Source organism: Mus musculus, chromosome 4 (genome assembly GCF_000001635.26).
Source record: "Mus musculus strain C57BL/6J chromosome 4, GRCm38.p6 C57BL/6J".
Lineage (NCBI taxonomy): Eukaryota > Metazoa > Chordata > Mammalia > Rodentia > Muridae > Mus > Mus musculus.
The window spans coordinates 14,982,793-15,001,790 of NC_000070.6; the positions used below are offsets into that span (position 1 = coordinate 14,982,793).

Here is an 18,998-nt window from a genome sequence, read left to right on the forward strand (position 1 = left end):
CTTCTTTGAAGATCTGATAAATCTCTGCACTAAACCCATCTGGTCCTGGGCTTATTTTGGTTGGGAGACTATTGATGACTGCTTCTATTTCTTTAGGGGAAATGGGACTATTTAGATCGTTAATCTGATCCTGATTTAACTTTGGTTCCTGGTATTTGTCTAGGAAGTTGTCCATTTCAACCAGGTTTTCTAGATTTGTTAAGTGGAGTCTTTTGTAGTACGATCTGATGATGTTTTGGATTTCCTCAGGTTCTGTTGTTATGTCTCCTTTTTCATTTTTGATTTTGTTAATTAGGATAATGTCCCTGTGCCCTCTAGTTAGTCTGGCTAAGGGTTTATCTATCTTGTCAAAGAACCAGCTCCTGGTTTGGTTGATTCTTTGAATAGTTCTTTTTGTTTCCACTTGGTTGATTTTGCCTCTGAGTTTTATTATTTCCTGCAGTCTACTCCTCTTGGGTGAATTTACTTCCTTTAGTTCTAGAGCTTCTAGCTGTGCTATCAGGCTGCTAGTGTATGCTCTCTCTAGTTTCTTTTTGGAGGCACTCAGAGCTATGAGTTTTCCTCTTAGGACTGCCTTCATTGTGTCCCATAAGTTTGGGTATGTTGTGGCTTCATTTTCATTAAACTCTAAAACATCTTTAATTTCTTTCTTTATTTCATCCCTGACCTAGGAATCATTGAGTAGAGTGTTGTTCAGTTTCCACATGAATGTTGGCTTTCTATTATTTATGTTGTTATTGAAGATCAGCCTTAGTCCATGGTGATCAGATAGGATGCATGGGATAATTTCAATATTTTTGTATCTGTTGAGTCCTCTTTTGTGACCAATTGTATGGTCAATTTTAAAGGAGGTACCATGTAGTGCTTTTGTTTTAGGATAAAATGTTCTGTAGATATCTATTAAATCCATTTGTTTCATAACTTCTCTTAGTGTCCATGTTTTCTGTTTAGTTTCTGTTTCCTGGATTTGTCCATTGGTGAGAGTCATGTATTGAAGTCTCCCACTATTATTGTGTGAGGTGCAATGTGTGCTTTGAGCTTTACTAAAGTTTCTTTAATGAATGTGGCCGCCCTTGTATTTGGACCATAGATATTCAGAATTGAGAGTTCATCTTGGTAGATTTTTACCTTTGATGAGTATGAAGTACACCTCCTTGTCTTTTTTGATAACTTTGGGTTGGAAGTCAATTTTATTCCATATTAGAATGGCTACTCTAGCTTGTTTCTTCGGACCATTTGCTTGGAAAATTGTTTTTCAGCCTTTCACTCTGTCTTTTTCCCTGAGGTGGGTTTCCTGTAGCAGCAAAATGTTGGGTCCTGTTTGTGTAGCCAGTTTATTAGTCTATGTCTTTTTATTGAGGAATTGAGTCCATTGATGTTAAGAGAAATTAAAGAAAAGGAATTGTTGTTTCCTGGTATTTTAGTTGTTAAAGCTGGGATTTTGTTCTTGCAGCTGTTTTCTTTTAGGTTTGCTGAAGGATTACTTTCTTGCTTTTTCTAGGGTGTAGTTTCCATCCTTGTGTTGGTGTTTTCCCATTATTATCCTTTGAAGGGCTAGATTCATGGAAAGGTATTTTGTGGGGAGCCGCCCTCACATTCGCCATTACAAGATGGCGCTGACATCCTGTGTTCTAAGTGGTAAACAAATAATCTGCGCATGTGCCAAGGGTAGTTCTCCACTCCATGTGCTCTGCCTTCCCCGTGAAGACAACTCGGCTGATGGGCTGCAGCCAATCAGGGAGTGACACGTCCTAGGCAGAGGATAATTCTCCTTAAAAGGGACGGGATTTCGCCATTCTCTCTCTTGCTCTCTTGCTCCTGAAGATGTAAGCAATAAAGCTTTTGCCGCAGAAGATTCCGGTTTGTTGCGTTCTTCCTGGCCGGTCACGAGCGTGTGTAAGAGTATTTTGTGAATTTGGTTTTATCATGGAATACTTTGGTGTCTCCATCTATGGTAATTGAGAGTTTTGTTGGGTATAGCAGCCTGGGCTGGCATTTGTGTTCTCTTAGTGTCTGTATAACATCTGTCCAGGATCTTCTGGCTTTCATAGTCTCTGGTGAGAAGTCTGGTGTAATTCTAATAGGCCTGCCTTTATATGTTACTTGTCCTTTATCCCTTACTGCTTTTAATATTCTCTCTTCATTTAGTGCATTTGTTGTGATCATTATGTGTCGGGAGGAATTTCTTTTCTGGTCCAGTCTATTTGGAGTTCTGTAGGCTTCTTGTATGTTCATGGGTATCTCTTTCTTTAGGTTTGGGAAGTTTTCTTCTATAATTGTGTTGCAGATATTTGCTGGTCCTTTAAGTTGAAAATCTTCAGTCTCATCTACTCCTATTATCCGTAGGTTTGGTCTTCTCATTTTGTCCTGGATTTCCTGGATGTTTTAAGTTAGGATCTTTTTGCATTTTGCATTTTCTTTGATTGTTGTGCCCATGTTCTCTATGGGATCTTTGGCACCTGAGATTCTGTCTTCCATCTCTTGTATTCTGTTGCTGATGCTCGCATCTATAGTTCCAGATTTCTTTCCTAGGTTTTCCATCTCCAGCGTTGCCTCACTTTGGGTTTTCTTTATTGTTTCTACTTCCCTTTTTAGGTCTTGGATGGTTTTGTTCAATTCCATCACCTGTTTCATTGTGTTTTCCTGTAGCTCTTAAGGGATTTTTGTGTTTCTTCTTTAAGTGCTTCTACCTCTTTAGCACTGTTCTCTTGTATTTCTTTAAGTGAGTTATTAATGCCCTTCTTGATGTACTCTACCTGCATCATGAGATATGATTTTAAATCTGAGTCTTGCTTTTCGGGTGTGTTGGGGTATCCAGGACTGGCTGAGGTAGGAATGCTGGGTTCTGATGATGGTGAGTGGTCTTGGTTTCTGTTAGTAAGATTCTTACGTTTGCCTTTCACCATCTGGTAATCTCTGGAGTTAGTTGTTATAGTGGTCTCTTGTTGGAGCTTGTTTCTCCTGTGATTCTGTTAGCCTCTGTCAGCAGTCCTGGGAGTCCAGCTCTGTCCTTAGTCTCATTTGTCAGAGTACTCTCTGCAGGCAAGCTCTCCTCTTGCAGGGAGGGTGCACAGAGGTGTGGCGTTCAGACCTGCCTCCTGGCTGAAGATTAAGGCCCAAAACAGGGCCTGTCCCAGATGATGTGTTGCCTCTGCAGCCTGCAAGCTCACCTGCACAGACTGGTCTCTGAGGGACCAGGGACATAAGATGGCTCTCTCACCTACTGTGGTGGTCAGAGCCCTCCCAGTTTGGACACCTCTTCTCTGGCAGGGAAGGTGCTCAGATGTCTGGAGCTGGAAACAGGATCTGTCCCAGAAGCTGTTTCCCTTCTGCATTCAGCGAGCTGACCTGTGCAGACCGGTCTCTGACGGACCTGGGACCCAAGATGGCTCCCTCACCTGCTCCAGCATTAGAGCCCTCCTGGGCGGGCACCTATCCTCTGGCAGGGAAGGTGCCCGGATGTCTGGAACCCGAAACCTGGTCTGTTCCAGAAGCTGTGCTGCTTCTGTTGTCCGCTAGCTCACTCTTCATAGTCTACATTCTAGCTTCTTATGTGCTGTTGACAGCTCATTCAAGATGTCTCAAAAGTATATTGTTGAAGTTATATTAGTTACTCTTCCTTCAAATGAGAGCAATATTGAATTCACAGCTCCAAGTCTTGCTTTAGCATAGAAAGAAGTGGATTCAAGACTTAAATCATAAAGAGGTGCTATTCTCATACAGAAGTAGCACAGTAAATCCCATTAATATTTAAGACTGCAAAAGTAAAGCACAGTGATTTCTATCCAAATGTACTTTTGTATCTGTCTTTTGGGAGGAAGAATGCACTAACAAGTTATAAAGTAAAAGAAACAAACAAAAAAACATTGGCACTGCATCAAAAAGTGGTATTAGAAATGGGTTTAATGAACATCTTTGCTATGTTATAGTCAATTTGTTTCACTGGCATTAGAAAGGTATGAGGAAGGATTTATTAATTTCTCATCACAATTAAAAAATATTTATTTAAAAAAAGAAAAAGAAATGGGTTTAAAGAAAACACTTTAGATAAAAAATACAGTATGTTTACTTTAAAAAATTTATTTATTTATTTATTTTTATTAGATATTTTCTTTATATACATTTCAAATGCTATCGTGAAAGTTCCTTATACCTTCCTTCCACCTTGCTCCCCTACCCACCCACTCCCCCTTTTTGGCCCTGGCGTTCCCCTGTACTGAGGCATATAAAGTTTGCAAGACCAAGGGGTCTCTCTTTCCACTGATGGCCGATTAGGCCATCTTCTGATACATATGTAGCTAGAGACACGAGCTCTGGGGGTACTGGTTAGTTCAAGATTTTGCTGAAGGGACCTTCTTATAGCTGTCTCGCATGAGGCTATGCCAATGCCTGGCAAATACAGAAGTGAATGCTCACAGTCATCTATAAGATGGAACACAGGGCCCCCAATGGAGAAACTAGAGAAAGCACCCAAGGAGCTGAAAGGGTCTGCAACTCTATAGGTATGTTTACTTTTGAATTTATAATTTAAGTAGCATATTTCTAAGCCGAGTTGTTGCCCACAAAGACTTAAGTAAAACCAAAAGTCCCTGGGAACTATAGCTTCACCTATGCCTTTCCACCCAAACACTAACAAGACCTCATCCTACTTAGCTTCTAAGATTAAAAGTGATGCATACGATACATTCAGGATGGCATGGCCGTAACTAATTTTTAGATTTTTTTTCTAAAAAATAATCATATATATGTATGTATGTATGTATGTATGTATGTATGTATCAATCTATCTATCTATTTATCTATCTATCTATCTATCTATCTATCTATCTATCTATCTATCTATCTAGTGTGTGTGCACACACGCACATGTTTATGTATGTGTAAGCACATGCATGCATGCATGCATGCACAGGGGAGATTCATGTATCTCAAGGCATGTATGTAAAAGTAAGCTGACAATCTGAGGGAGTTGGTTTAGCTATGGGGTTTGATTTTCTATCATGTTGATTTTGGTGATCAAGTTCAGGGTACCAGGCTTGGTAAACATATTTACTCCTGGAGGCATCTCACTGGCTCTGTCCCTTCTAAATGGTTAAAAATGGAAATCCTATAATCTCTGTTTGGCCTAGGGAATCCAGCACTGCCATTTTATAGCCATGAAAGCTGTCTGTAGTCTGGTTGGTGACTCTTTGCTCTTTCTTTCTGTACAGTTCCTATGTAAGTCTTACAGGGACAATTTTGTTCAGCTCTTGCTCCATTCATTGAGGGGCATAGTTTTCTTCTCTATGATTATTAGGGTTCTCTATTATTATAGGGTTGGCATGTGACTTGTTTGGCCAGTGTAAAATTAGGTGGCAAGGCTAACATTGTAGTTTAAATGTATTTATATAATTTTGGTCTGGCTGCTTGTATTTCTGACACCTACCAGGAGGCAAAAATGCTACACTAGGAGCACAGAACTTAGCCTAGAACCTGACTGATAGTATCCAAACCTCAGCCAACCATACTCATGAGAAACAACTCATGAGGAAGAAAAAAGGATTTGTAGTTGTAACTCTTGAGATTTTGGGTTTCTTTGACAATAAAAATGAGCTAATAGTCCATGTGATCATGGACAAATCACTTTATATTCTGAGCACTGTTTTTGTTTTGTTTTGTTTCTTTTTTTTTTTCTTTTCCTGAGTGAGCTGGAAGAATGTGGTAACACACCCAGATTTGGGGTAGAATACGACTGTTCAAAAGTATACTTTGACATCTTCCAATCAAGTAGAATGTGCTTGAAATGTCAGGTATTGAAGTTTTAGTGTTAAAATGTTAAACTGATGTTTTCAAGTGAAGATGTGTTTGTGTACATTCATATTTACAATAATTACTTGAATATTGGGCAAACATGAGCTTGCCTATTTCAGAATGATTTTAACAATAACTGTAAATGTTACAGTAAAAGTGTAATACTCAAACCACTACCAAGTCAGAATTAGCCCAACAAACATTACATGGCCTCACAATCTTCAGAAGCCCCAACTATGGCTAGTCCTAAGATTTTTCTAGATTAGTTTATAATACACACTGCAGGGGACCTGGAGGAGGTATGGGGTGGAGGAGCAAGTTCAGAGTTAGCGTGCACTACATCCAGTGCAAGTTTCTTGGGAATTGGCTGTTTGAATGCTTTCTGTTGTGTTCATCCCTCTGTGAGCTATCCAGGCACATCTGCTGGGATTTGATGCGATGGGCAAGAGGTTACGTCCTCACTTCCTATACTTGGCCCCTCTTCAGTTTCATATACATGTGGTATAATAGAAGATTTCCAGGCTTCAGTTTTTCATCTATCCACATGGTGAGGAAGAACATCAATGTGTGCTTACCTGGACTGCTGACATTGAACTGCGGGCTGTTGGGGGAGAAACTATTGTGTCTCTGGACTCGGCGGCTGGATCGCTTTCCAGGCCATTGAATGGACAGGACTTCTGGCTTGGATGGTCCTTGCCTGAAACAAGAGCCAGCATTGAACTTTACTGTCAGAGCTTCAGTATCTTCTCTTAGGATGAGATCCTAAAGTATCAACTTCTAGGGGTTCCTGGGATATTTAATGGATACATGGGAGAAATACTGCCTGCAAACATGCTGTGGATAGCCAGGCTCACTGTTACTACAATATCTAAACAAGAGGATAAGAACATTCTAGGTTTTCATTATTCTTAAAATTAAGCTCAAGTAAAATTTAGCTTATAATCTAACACTTCTTTGTATCATTGCCTGAGGCTTTAATAGAAATAAAATGTGAGTTCATGATGTGTATGGTTTTGCATCAATTTGAGAATACCTATGGAGTTTTCTTTGCTTAATTAATATTTTACGGGCTGGAGAGATGGCTCAGCGGTTAAAAGCACTGACTGTTCTTCCAAAAGTCCTGAATTCAAATCCCAGCAACCACATGGTGGCACACAACCATCCATAATGAGATCTGATGCCCTCTTCTGGTGTGTCTGAAGACAGCTACAGTGTATTTACATATATTAAATAAATAAATAAATAAACCTTTAATTATTTTAAAAAATTAATATTTTACATTTTTGTTCCAATCTACCAAAAATTCATATATTTTAAAAAGCCAAATAACTGAATCTTCTTCCTTCCATGATGTGTCTCCACTCCCTTTTCATAGACAGTTCTTAGCAAATTTTAATTGTACCATTTATCTTCCTATCAGGACTCAACTTTCTTAAATCATTATATCTACACTTTTATTTTAGGTGCTCTATTATCGTTCCAATGTGAAATAACCATGCTGGTGATAAATACATGGAACGATTGTGAAGAACTTCCAAGAAAGAAGCTTAGCTAGAATGATGGATTTAGCAAAAAAGAAAATTTGCCTTTCTTGTTACTTGGTAGTCATACAGAACACGATTGTTGGAACTTAAACTATCTTCAGTTAAGAGGCAAACATGAGAATGGAAGACATGTGCTTATGATCTGAAAAGGAGAGACTCTGAAAAGTATCTAGAGATGTTGTACTGACCTTAGGTTGCCTATGGAGTTCTCGAGCTAGAGAAATCCCTTGAGCATCTGATACACTTCCTATATATTTATTTTCTACTATGGGCAGTCAACTCTAATATTCATTTGCCTTTGTGAGAATGAGTTCTTAATTATCTTTTACTAGCAAAGATTTCTTTAGTTTTTATCTTATGTTCCTTTTTCTTATTGTTTCCTTTGCTTGATAATAACAAAGCCTCAGCACTTCCTAAGCTGAATTTCCCACAAAGTTCCGTGTGAAATAGTCCCCATGTTTGTGTTTTTATGGAACCAAGGCTTTAGGGTAGTCAGTCATCTTAAAGAAAGCTTCCCCTGACTCTGCCCAAGTGCAGACCTTTGCTTTCCTTTGTGTTCTTCCAAGTGGAATCTCCAGTCTCACGTCCAGTTCTGCAGTAGACCATCTCTGACTGTCTCCCCTCACTCTCTGCCTCCCTATGAGACTAGTCAGCTCCTGCTGGAACACTCTATTTCCTCTCTCCTGTGGACACAGACCTCAAATCTCACTCCTTACCCGTCTCTGCTCTCAAGTGTCAGCTTCCAATACTTAGAAACACATTTTACATGGAATCCCCAGAAGTCACACTTATTAGGATTCCAGAAGAATTTTCTATCAAGCAATGTACAACCGCAGCATTTTTCAAAGAACCAGAGATGGCAACACAAATCAAGGAACAATACACCCACCCAACAAAGACAAGATCAGATATCAGCTCCTAGAATTGCAATTTTCCAAAATCCAAGAGCCTAACTACCAGTGTGATATCATAATCAAGAGCGGTCAGGATAATACATCTCCACTAGAATTCAGCAATCCTACCACAACAGGCTTTAATTTTGGCAACATAGTTTAAACATAAGAAAAATAGCTTAAAATGGCCTTTATGAATATGGTAGCAGTCCTCAAAGATAAAATGAGCAAATACTTTAATGAAATCTATGAAAACACAAACGGTGAAAGGAAATGAATAAAACAAAGGCTAAAAATAGAATTATTAATAAAGAAAACTCAAACTGAAAGACGTCTGGAAATGAAAAATTCCAAAACTCAAACAGGAACCTCAGAGGCAAGCCTTACCAACAGAACTAGAGAGATTGAAGAGCACTGAAGACACAGTGGAAGAAATGGATACTTCTGTCAAAAAAGTGTTAAATCTAATACATATATATACATATATATGTATATGTGTGTATATATGTGTGCATATATATGTGTGTGTATATATATACACACACACACACATACATACATACATACATGTATTGACACAAAACATATACGAAACCTGGGACACTATTTTAAAAAATCTAGACATAATTGGAATAGAGGAAGAAGAAACTCAGGTTAAAAGCCCAGAAAATATTTTCAACAAAATTAAAGAAAAACATTTCTAAATTAAAGTCTAGTATGGTTATGAAGGTTCTGTTTGTTTGGAAACCCTGCTCATCCCCTGCACAAGCTAAGAAAGCCCATTAGCTCTTTTTCCTCTCCAGCCCTACTGCAGGGAGTAAACTCAGGGCTAACATGTCATCTCTCCCTGCCTTCATGTTTACAGGAACCCACTCATGAATGCCTGCCCAGGGGCTCAGCTTCTGTTTATAAATCACGCTAGGCACAATCCCACCTCCTAGCTCACATGTCATCAGCTCACTCCTTTGCTCACAAACCCCTTTGCTTTAGCCCCAGCATGAGACTCCATTGACTTCTACCCATGAGATCAGTGAACTCACCTGAGAGCTACCACTCAATAAACCTGTCTTCATACTCTTGATTTGGCTAGAATTGGTGTAGTATATTGGCAGAGAAACCTATTAGCTACAAGAAACATACAGAACACCAAATAGACTGGACCAAAAACGAAAGTCCCCTTACCACATAATAATCAAACAACTAAATGTGATAAACAAAGAAAAATATTAAAATCTGATAGGGACAAAGAACAAACAGCATTATAAAGCAATTACAATAACATTTGACTTCCCAATGGAAATTCTAAAAGCCAAAAGGCCACAGGTAAGATGTTCTACAAATTGTGCAAGACTGCAGATGCCAGCTGAGACTACCGTACCCAGCAAAACTCTAATCACCATAGATGGAGAAAAGAAAGGCATTCTATGAAAAAAAAGAAAAGAAAAGAAAAGAAACCCAAATTAAGCAGTATCTACTACTCCAGCCCTACAGAAAGTGCTAGAAGGAAAATTCCAACCTAAAGAGGTTAATTATAAGAAAACACAAGGAATAAATAATCCTTGAACAGCAAATCAAAAGAAGGGCAACACACACCACAACAACAATATAAATGGAATAAACAAACACTGTTCATTAATATCTCTCAACATTAGTGGTCTCAATTTTCTAATAAAAAATACAGACTAACAGAATGGATGTGAAAACAGGATCCATCCTTCTGCTGCAACCAAGATATATATCTTAAAATCAAATATAGACATCATCTCCTGTAAAAAAATGGGAAAAGATATTCCAAGCAAATGGACCTGTGAAGCAAGCTATTATAAACTCTTGTAGCCATTTTAGTATCCGACAAAATAGACTTCAATCAAAATTAATCAGAAGAGATAGAGAAGGAAACTCCATACTCACCAAAGGAAAAATCCTCCAAGAGGACATTACAATTATTAACATCTATTCCCCAAACAGGATAGCCCTGATGTTGCTTATATTTTGATGCTAATTCTGCTTTCCCAGGAGGGGTTGAATTCATGAGTCATGAATTACTTACACAGGTGACTTCTTGTGAACCTTCCTCCCAGCTTAATTTGTAAAATAAAAGTTAGAGACAGTGATTGGGCAGTAGAAGGGAAGGTGGAGCTGAAAAGTTTGGGGGAGAAAAAGGGAAGGGAAGAGGACAGAGGAGCAGGAGGAGGTGGAAGGAAAGCAGAGCAGAAGTACATGGCCTGGAGAAACCACAAGTGATAAGGGATCTCAAAGATGGGGAATATAGTAGTGTAGTGGTAGATCTGCCCAATCTAGGCATGCAGCTTGTATTCATATTAATTGAGTTGTGTTTTCTTTACCAGGGCTTATCTGGGTTGGAGATTTACTGAAAAAAAATTGGTGCCCAGCATATTGATTAGAGCTCAACTAACCTGAGATAAAAGTTCACTGTCCTCCAACCCCCCCATATATGGCTCAGGCAGCAATCTAGGATGTAGCAGTGTGGATTGAAAGGAATTAGACATCTTATCATTTACCAGTATTGCAATATTTATTCTCTTGATTTACTATGTCTTCTCAAAAGACAGGGCCCTAGATAAAAAATTCCTTGCCTTAGAAAAGAGATTACAAGTAACACTAAAACTAAAGGTTCAGGATTTTATAGGTCACAATAAGTAGCAGAAAGAGGAGAATGAAGGTTAGAGACAGGAGCTGGAAGAGACACTAGGAAAACTAATTTGACAATTCACAGGTCAGAACAGCATGGAGATAGAGATAAAATTTGGAAGCAAAGTCTAGAGGATAATTTACTAAAGCTAGCAAATCAAACTAAGGCAGATGCTGCAATATTAGAATTACAACACAAAGAGAAGCTTAGATCATGGAAGCAGGGCTTAGAACAGAAGATACAGGAAATTATAGAGCAGCATGAACAACAGAAAGAGAAATTTAAGACTTGGCAATGTGGCCTAGAGGAAACACTAAAATTGAAGACAGAGGAAATTATAGATCAGAATAAGAGACAGAAAGTTGAAAATGAAGGTGGGAGACAGGAGCTGGAAAAGATGCTAGAACAAAGGATGCAGCAGCTCACAGAGCAGACTGAGCAGGAGAGAGAAAATAATGAGGATTGGAAGCAAGACTTGAAGAATAACCTTTTAAAATTAATCAAAATAAAATGAAGAGCAGACTATCAGAATTGCAATATAAAGAAAAAAAATCAAAATATGGAGGCAGAACCTTGAAAAAAGAATATAGGAACTGAAGGAACAGGATAATAATAAGAGATATGAAGTGTGGACACAGACCTTAAGGGAAGAATTTAAAATTTCAATTAAAGAGAATACTCAGGTAGAGACAAAAGATAACATTAGAAAAAGCTAACCAAAGTTAGAAAACAAACTTTAGTCTATCTGGTTAATATACAACAAAGACCTCTACAGTGTTATGAGGAATTTGAATTGCAAATTAAATTAGAACTGAGAAAATTTAAGGAAAGTGTCACTAATTTTGGAATGCATTCACTATTTGTAAAACAAATCTTGACTTCTTGGGCTATTAATAATAGAATAATCCTCTAAGATTGGGGAGATATAGCAAGAGCAATACTAGATACCTGCTGCAAATTTATAATGGTTCGCATGGTGGAGAGATGAGGCAAGGGAGATAGCATGACAAAATAGAGTTGGGATAGAGAGATTTCTACAGATAAAATGCTCGTTGAAGGTTGCTTTGCTGAGGTAGAGGTGCAGGCTGTATATGATGAAGAACATATAAGAGGACATACTATTTTCATAGCAGCCTTATTTATAATAGCCAGAAGCTGGAAAGAACCCAGATGTCCCTCAACAGAAGAATGGGTACAGAAAATGTGCTTAATAAAACAACAACAACAAAAAATAACACCAAACCAAGAAACAAAACAAAACAAAACAAAACAAACAAAATCACCACTATGGCCAAAATCACACACTGACCTTCACACTGATAATGGGTGACTTCCATATCCCAATCTTGTTAATAGAATCTTGCTATCATCACCCCAAAACAAAACAAAACCAAACCCCCCAACTCCCCAAACAAAACAAAACAATCAAACTAAAACAGCAACAACAACAAAAAACAGGGGTTGGGGAGATGGCTCAGTAGTTAAGAGCACCGACTGATCTTCTGAAGGTCCCAGCAACCATATGGTGGCTCACAACCATCTGTAACAAGATCAGACTCCCTTTTTTGGAGTGTCTGAAGACAACTACAGTGTACTTACATATAATAAATAAATAAAATCTTAAAAAAAAATACAAAACCCAACTAACCAACCAATCAAACAACCAACAAGCAAAAACAACTGAAAACAGGTAATGATGGAGCTCGTAAACCAAATGGATCTAAGCGATCTTTCCAGTCAATTCTCTAACGCACTTCATGAAACTTTCTCCAGACTTGAGGACTCACCTGATCACAAAGCAAGTCTCAACACACACAAAAAAATTCCAACACCTTGCATACTCTCTGACCACTATGGGTGATTAAAGTTGGATATCAACAACAACAGAAATGCCAGGGAGCTTACAAACTCATTGAAACTGAACACCTCATTACTGAGTGAAAATTGGTCAAGACAGATATTTCAAAAGAAATTAAAGACTTTCTAGAATTGGATGAAAAAGAATATGCAACTTCCCCAAACATATGGAACACAGTGAAGGCAGTTTTAAGAGGAGAGTTTATAGCACCAAGAGTGAACATTTAAAAAATGGAGAGATCTCATACTAGTAACTTAACAAGACACCTGAAAGCTCTAGAACAAAAAGAAGAAATCACAACCAAAAGTAGTAGATGGCAAGAAATAATGAAACTCAGGACTGAAATCAATGAAATACAAATAAACAATGAATAGCACAAACCATCAACGAAACAGTTTATTCTTCCAGAAAATCAACAAGATCAACAAATTAACTAAGAGGTAAAGAAAAAAAAATCTAAAGTAACAAATTTTTTTTATCCGAAATAACTAAAAGGTAAAGAAAAAATATCCAAATAACAAACTTGGAAATGAAAAGGGGGACATAATACCAGGCACTGAGGAAATCCAGAGAATCTTAAGGACATACTTTAAAAACCTATACTCCACCAATTTGGAAAATCTAAAAGCAATGGATAATTTTTTCAATATTGTACAAGAGACCTGGCCACTCCACTCCCTCTTCCTGTGACCTGGACCTCTCCCTGACTTCCTAACACTTATTAATTTATGAAACTGTTTTTCTCAGCACAATTTTGTTCTGTGTGTCCATTGGATTACAAACTTTATTAAAAAATACAAATAAAAAAACCCCAAAAAACAAAAAAAAATTTTTCAATAGATACCACTTACCAAAGTGAAATCAATATTAGATAAACAATTTAAACAAACCTAAAACCCCTAATGAAATAGAAACAGTAATTGAAATCTCCTCTCCCAAGAAAAGGTCTCTGATCAGATGATTTTAGCATAGAGTTTTATGGGATGACAATTACTGATACCCAAACCACATTAAAACCCAAGAAAAAAGAGAGCCACAGGCCATTTTAATAATGAACATAGATGCAAAAAAAAAAAAAATCACAACAAAGTACTTTCAAACTAAATCCAAGAACACATCAAGAAGAGCATCTACTATAATCAAGTAGGTTTCTCCCTAGAAATGCAGGCATGGTCCAGCATGAGTAAGTTTATAAATGAAATCCACCACATAACCAAACAGAAAAACAAAACATACATGATCTTTTCATTAGGTGCAAGAAAGGCCTTTGACAAAATCAAATGCTCCTTCATGATAAAAGTTTTGGAGAGATTAGGGATACAAGGCACATAACTGTAACAGTTTGCAGTAGGCTCATAGCCAACCTCAACTTAAATAGAGAAAAATACAAAGCACTAAAATCAGGAACAAGATAAGGTTTTCCACGTTCTATACCTATTCAATATAGTATTTGAATTTTTAGCTAAAACAGTAAGACTGCTGAAGGAGATCAAGGGGATACAAAATGCAAAGGTCAAAGTTAAAGTTATACACACACACACACACACACACACACACACACACACACACGTGTGTGTGTGTATGTATGTATGTATGTATGTATGTATGTATGTATGTAAATAATAAGATGCATATTAATCAGTGGAATCATTGAAGATCAAGATATAAAATCTACATACATGAGGATACCTGAATTTTGGTAAGCAGGCTAGAAACACACTGGGGGAAAAAAGCATCTTCCAAAAAAAAAAAAAAAATGGACCTAATCAAACTGAATGGCTACATGTAGAAGAATCCAGATAGATTCATACTCATCCCCTGTACAAACTCCACTCTAAATGCATTCCAACCTCAATATAAAACCAGATACACTGAACCTGTTAGAAGAGAAAGTGCAGAATAGCCTTGAACTCATTGGGACAGAAAAAGACTTTCTCAACAGAACACCATTAGCACAGACATTAAAATTAATAATTAATAAATGGGCAAAGAACACTTTCATTCAGACAAAGTAGCAGCCTACAGAATAGGAAAAGATATTTATCAACTACATATCTGATAGAGGCCTAATATTTAAGATATATTTAAAAAACTCTAGAAACTCATACCAACCCTCCACAAATAATCAAATTAAAATAGGGCACAAATCTAAATAGAGAATTATCAAAAAATTGAAAGTCAAATGGCCAAGAAACACTTTAGGAAAGGTTTAACATCCTTACCATGAGAGAAATAAAATCAAAACTACTTTGATATTTCATCTTATACCAGTCAGAATGGCTAAGGTCAATAAAACAAATGACAGCTCATGTTGGCAAGAATGGGGAGTAGGGGAAAAACTCAGCCATTTCTGGTGGGAGTGCAAACTTGTATAGACATTATGAAAATCATTGGGGTGGCATGCCAGAAAGATGGGTATCAGTTTACCTCAAGATCCAGTTGTACCACTCTTGGACATATAATCAAAGGCTTCTTAATCCTACCACAGAGACACTTGGTCAACCATCTTTATTGCTCCTCTATTCATAATACCTAGAAATTGGAAACAACCTAGAGATCACCCTTGACAGAAGTATGAATAAAGAAATTATGATACATATATGCAAGGGAGCATTATTCAGTTGTTAAAAAAATGAAATCATGGAATTTTCAGGTAAATGGATGGAATTAGAAAAAAAAATGAGTAACTGAATGAGTAACTCAGATCTAGAAAGACAAATACAGTATAGTACATGTTGGCTTATATGTGGACATTAGCTAATAAGTCAAAGCTACAGTCCAGAGAACCACATAGGTATAGAGTAAGGGACCTGGGGTTGTGGGCAGATAGATCTTCCTAGGATATGGAAAAAGAATAGAGAGTTGTAGATGAATGGAGTTGCTGAAATGGGAGTATCAAGTGGGAAGGTAGACAGAGTCGGGTGGAGAGTGTGACAAGAGAAGGAATACTGAATGAAACAGCTAAAATTAAGGACTACTTAAGGGGTGGTGTGGATACTAAAACCAGTAGAAGGGGATCTAAATGAGTTTGCCAAATAATGGGGGGCAACATACCACCATCTGGATAGCTCTTGTCATCAAATGAAGATTTCAGTATTGGGATTGGGTTCCATCTAATTGAGTAGTTGGCTGAAAAAAATCCCATGGGAATCCGGAAACAACCCAGGCAGTTCTCAAGACTATAGGTTGTTCTCCACAATCTGATGGCAAGACTCCATTGCTAAAGACAACACCCAGACAACTTCCTGAACATGGAAACATCGATGCCTACATGGAGAACTTACTCACATGTCCTAGTGTTTTTGGCACAGGAAAATACACTGCTCTACCCAGAGAGAAATATCAACTCAGTCACAAAATATTTGATTTATAACTGTGTCCCACCTACAAGATATGCTAGGGTAATGGTGGCATAAAAGTTGTGGGAGTAACCAACCAACCTCTGAGTGACTGAAGTCTTACTCTGTGAGATGGAAACTAGTCCAGATACTGCTTGGGTGACCAAGAACCTGAAACTAGATGGTAAAATCAAATACTACTGTTCTTTAAAAAAACGTGTAGTGATAAAATGACTCCTAATGACATTCTGCTCTTTTCATAGATCAGTGCCTTGTTCAGCCATTATCAGAAGCCCCTTTCTTCATCAGATGGGAACAAATACAGAGAGACCCACAGCCAGACGTTATGCAGAGACTGAGAGTCTCAATTATAGACCAGATGTCTCCATCAAATCCCTCCCATGAGGCAGCAGGGAACCCTGTGAAAGAGGAGGCAGAAAGAGTTTAAGAACTAGAGGGGATGGAGGATATCAAGGAAACAAAGCCCTCAAAATGAACATGAGCAAAGCTCAGAAGAACTTACTCACAGAGACTAAGGTAGCATGCACAGGGCCTGCACTGATCAGAAACGGGTCATCTGCCTATATATTAAAGCTTCCAGTTGACTGTTTTTATGGATTCCTGAGTGTGCAAACGAGTAGTCTCTCTCTCTCTCTCTCTCTCTCTCTCTCTCTCTCTCTCTCTCTCTCTCTCTTTCTCTCTCTCTCTCTCTGCCTTCTCTTGGGCTCTCTTCCTTGTTTGTTTGTCATCCTATCCCAATGTGTCAGTTTTTTGTTTTATTTTATTAAGAGAGAAAGATCGAGAGAAAGTGAGACAGCAGATAGACACACACACACACACACACACACACACACACACAGAGCGAGCTCTTCATTCCAATTCCCAAAGCATATCCTTTATCCTTTCCAGACATCCTGGATTCCCCTCCCTAGAATTTCTGGGCACATCATTGTCTGTAATATTCTGAAATGTCATATTGCATTCCTTAGTGTTAGAATATTTTAAAAACATCATTATAATGAGTACTTGGTCTAATTTACCAGGCTGAAGACTTACATTCTTGTTCTGAAAGGTTTTCTTGAATTATTCTTTTGATAATTATTCTCCCTTGATCTTTTCCTAGAATTTCTATTTTACAAACATAAGATCTTTTAGACGTACTCTCTGGTTTTCTCATCATATATTTTCTTTCTTGCTACTTTGCAGAGATTTTATTATAATTTTATATTAAAATATTCCCTAGGAATTTCACTTTTACAATTATAAGTTTGGACATTTGAGACAAAGCTCGTCGTGTCATCCGCTGCAGACTTTACTTCCTATAGCAACAAGTTTGCTTTTGATGGGGCTAGTTCTTCTGATCTTTTTTCTGTTCTCAGAATTGTTTTATGATGGCTAAAGAAACTACATTTTTGCTAGGGATCCATGTTGTTATTTAAGAGCTGCTTGTTTTTGACACCAAGCTTCTAAAAGACAATTTGTTGACAAGCCCAACCCCTTGAGCCCTGCTTGTTCTTGCTACTAACTGCTGGTTTTGGCCTATGTAACTTGCATATGCAGACACTCAAGGACTATTTTGAGGTCAACTTGACCGTCTCATCTTGGCTGAGCAGAACAGTTTTTTGCAGTTTCTCCTTTAAAAGTCATTCTATCACCTGCCTCAGTAGTGCATGTCTCTGATTTGGATTAGAGACCATGGCTCTGCTAGCAGTTTTAACAAATCTGGCCCCAAACTCAGTAACAGTTTCTGTTTCTGCTGGTTTTGTTTTGTTTTGTGCTTGTTTCGTGCTTTCTGTTGCTCTACCCCTACCTCTACATTCCAGAGTGAGGACTTACAAGGCAGGTTGGCATTTTGTATGCATCGCCATTAGCCAAGTCACATCTTCCCATATAAGTCTTTAAGCCTACTCATAGGGATGACCAAGGCTTTCTCATAGAGTGATCAGATCTTCCACCGAAGTGTCCCCTAACTGAACACTTTGAGCCCAAAGTCTGTAACCGAAATGGCATACAAAGGGGGTTTAGATGTCCTGGTCGGTATCAAGGCCTTCACTTCATGTCTCATCTTCAGCTTTGGGCTCTGCCCCCTGTAGTACTTGATTCACACATGTTGACCTCTAAGGTCCTCCAGACTGGGAAGGAGCAATCATTGCAAACTCTGGTGGGCATTCCCATAATACACTAGTGTCTGGTTCAGCTCACAGCCAGTTCCACATGGCTCCATCGGTCCTCCAGCATCCCAGGGTTCTTTGCTCTCCTTTTGCACAGTCTGTGAGAGCTGCTTTCCCAGGGCTTTCAAATCATTTTAAATCCTTATAGTTTAAGATTTCGAGTTTCTAGTTTGGGGTTTGGGGGTGGGGTGGGGCTTTTCTTTCCTAAAGGACTCTTTCATCCAGGCTTTTAAAATGTTAATTTTGAAAGTTTAGGCAGTTTTGTACATCAGTGGGAGGAGAGGCCCTTGGGCCTCAGAGGGTTCGATGCCCCAGTGTAGGGGAATGCCTGGGCAGGAAGGAGGGGAGTGTGTGGGTGGGTGGGGAGCACCCTAATAGAGGCAGGAGGAGGGGGAATGGGATAAGGGTTTCCAGAGGGGAACCTTGGGATGGGGAAACATTTGAAAAGTAAATACAGAAAATATCCAATAAGAGAAAAAAGAGAAAGTTTAAACAGAGAACAACAACAAAAACATTCAGATGTATCTAGTTTCCAATATTTAATTTTCCCTATGGATCTTCCTACAGCATAAGTCCCATGCTTTGGTGACACAACAACAGACCCGTTTTTCTCTAACCAAGCTAGGGGAACATAAGCCATAGGGGGATATGGGTGAAACGAAAGCCTATTCTTTCTTCTATACTAAACAATGATCAAGTCAAGAAATGAGTCCTAAGCCCAGAGGGACTCATTTGTATCTCTGCTTATAGA

At 38.3% G+C, this 18,998-nt stretch overlaps 1 protein-coding gene across 2 annotated transcripts in view; it reads right to left on the minus strand.

The window, feature by feature from the left end:
- Necab1 (N-terminal EF-hand calcium binding protein 1) overlaps positions 1-18,998 on the minus strand; it is a 197,560-nt gene that overhangs the window by 30,548 nt on the left and 148,014 nt on the right. For both annotated transcript variants that reach the window (XM_006538234.1, NM_178617.4), the window contains one exon: positions 6,366-6,487. In XM_006538234.1, coding sequence (XP_006538297.1) covers positions 6,366-6,487 — 122 coding nt within the window. The remainder of the gene's footprint in view (positions 1-6,365; positions 6,488-18,998) is intronic.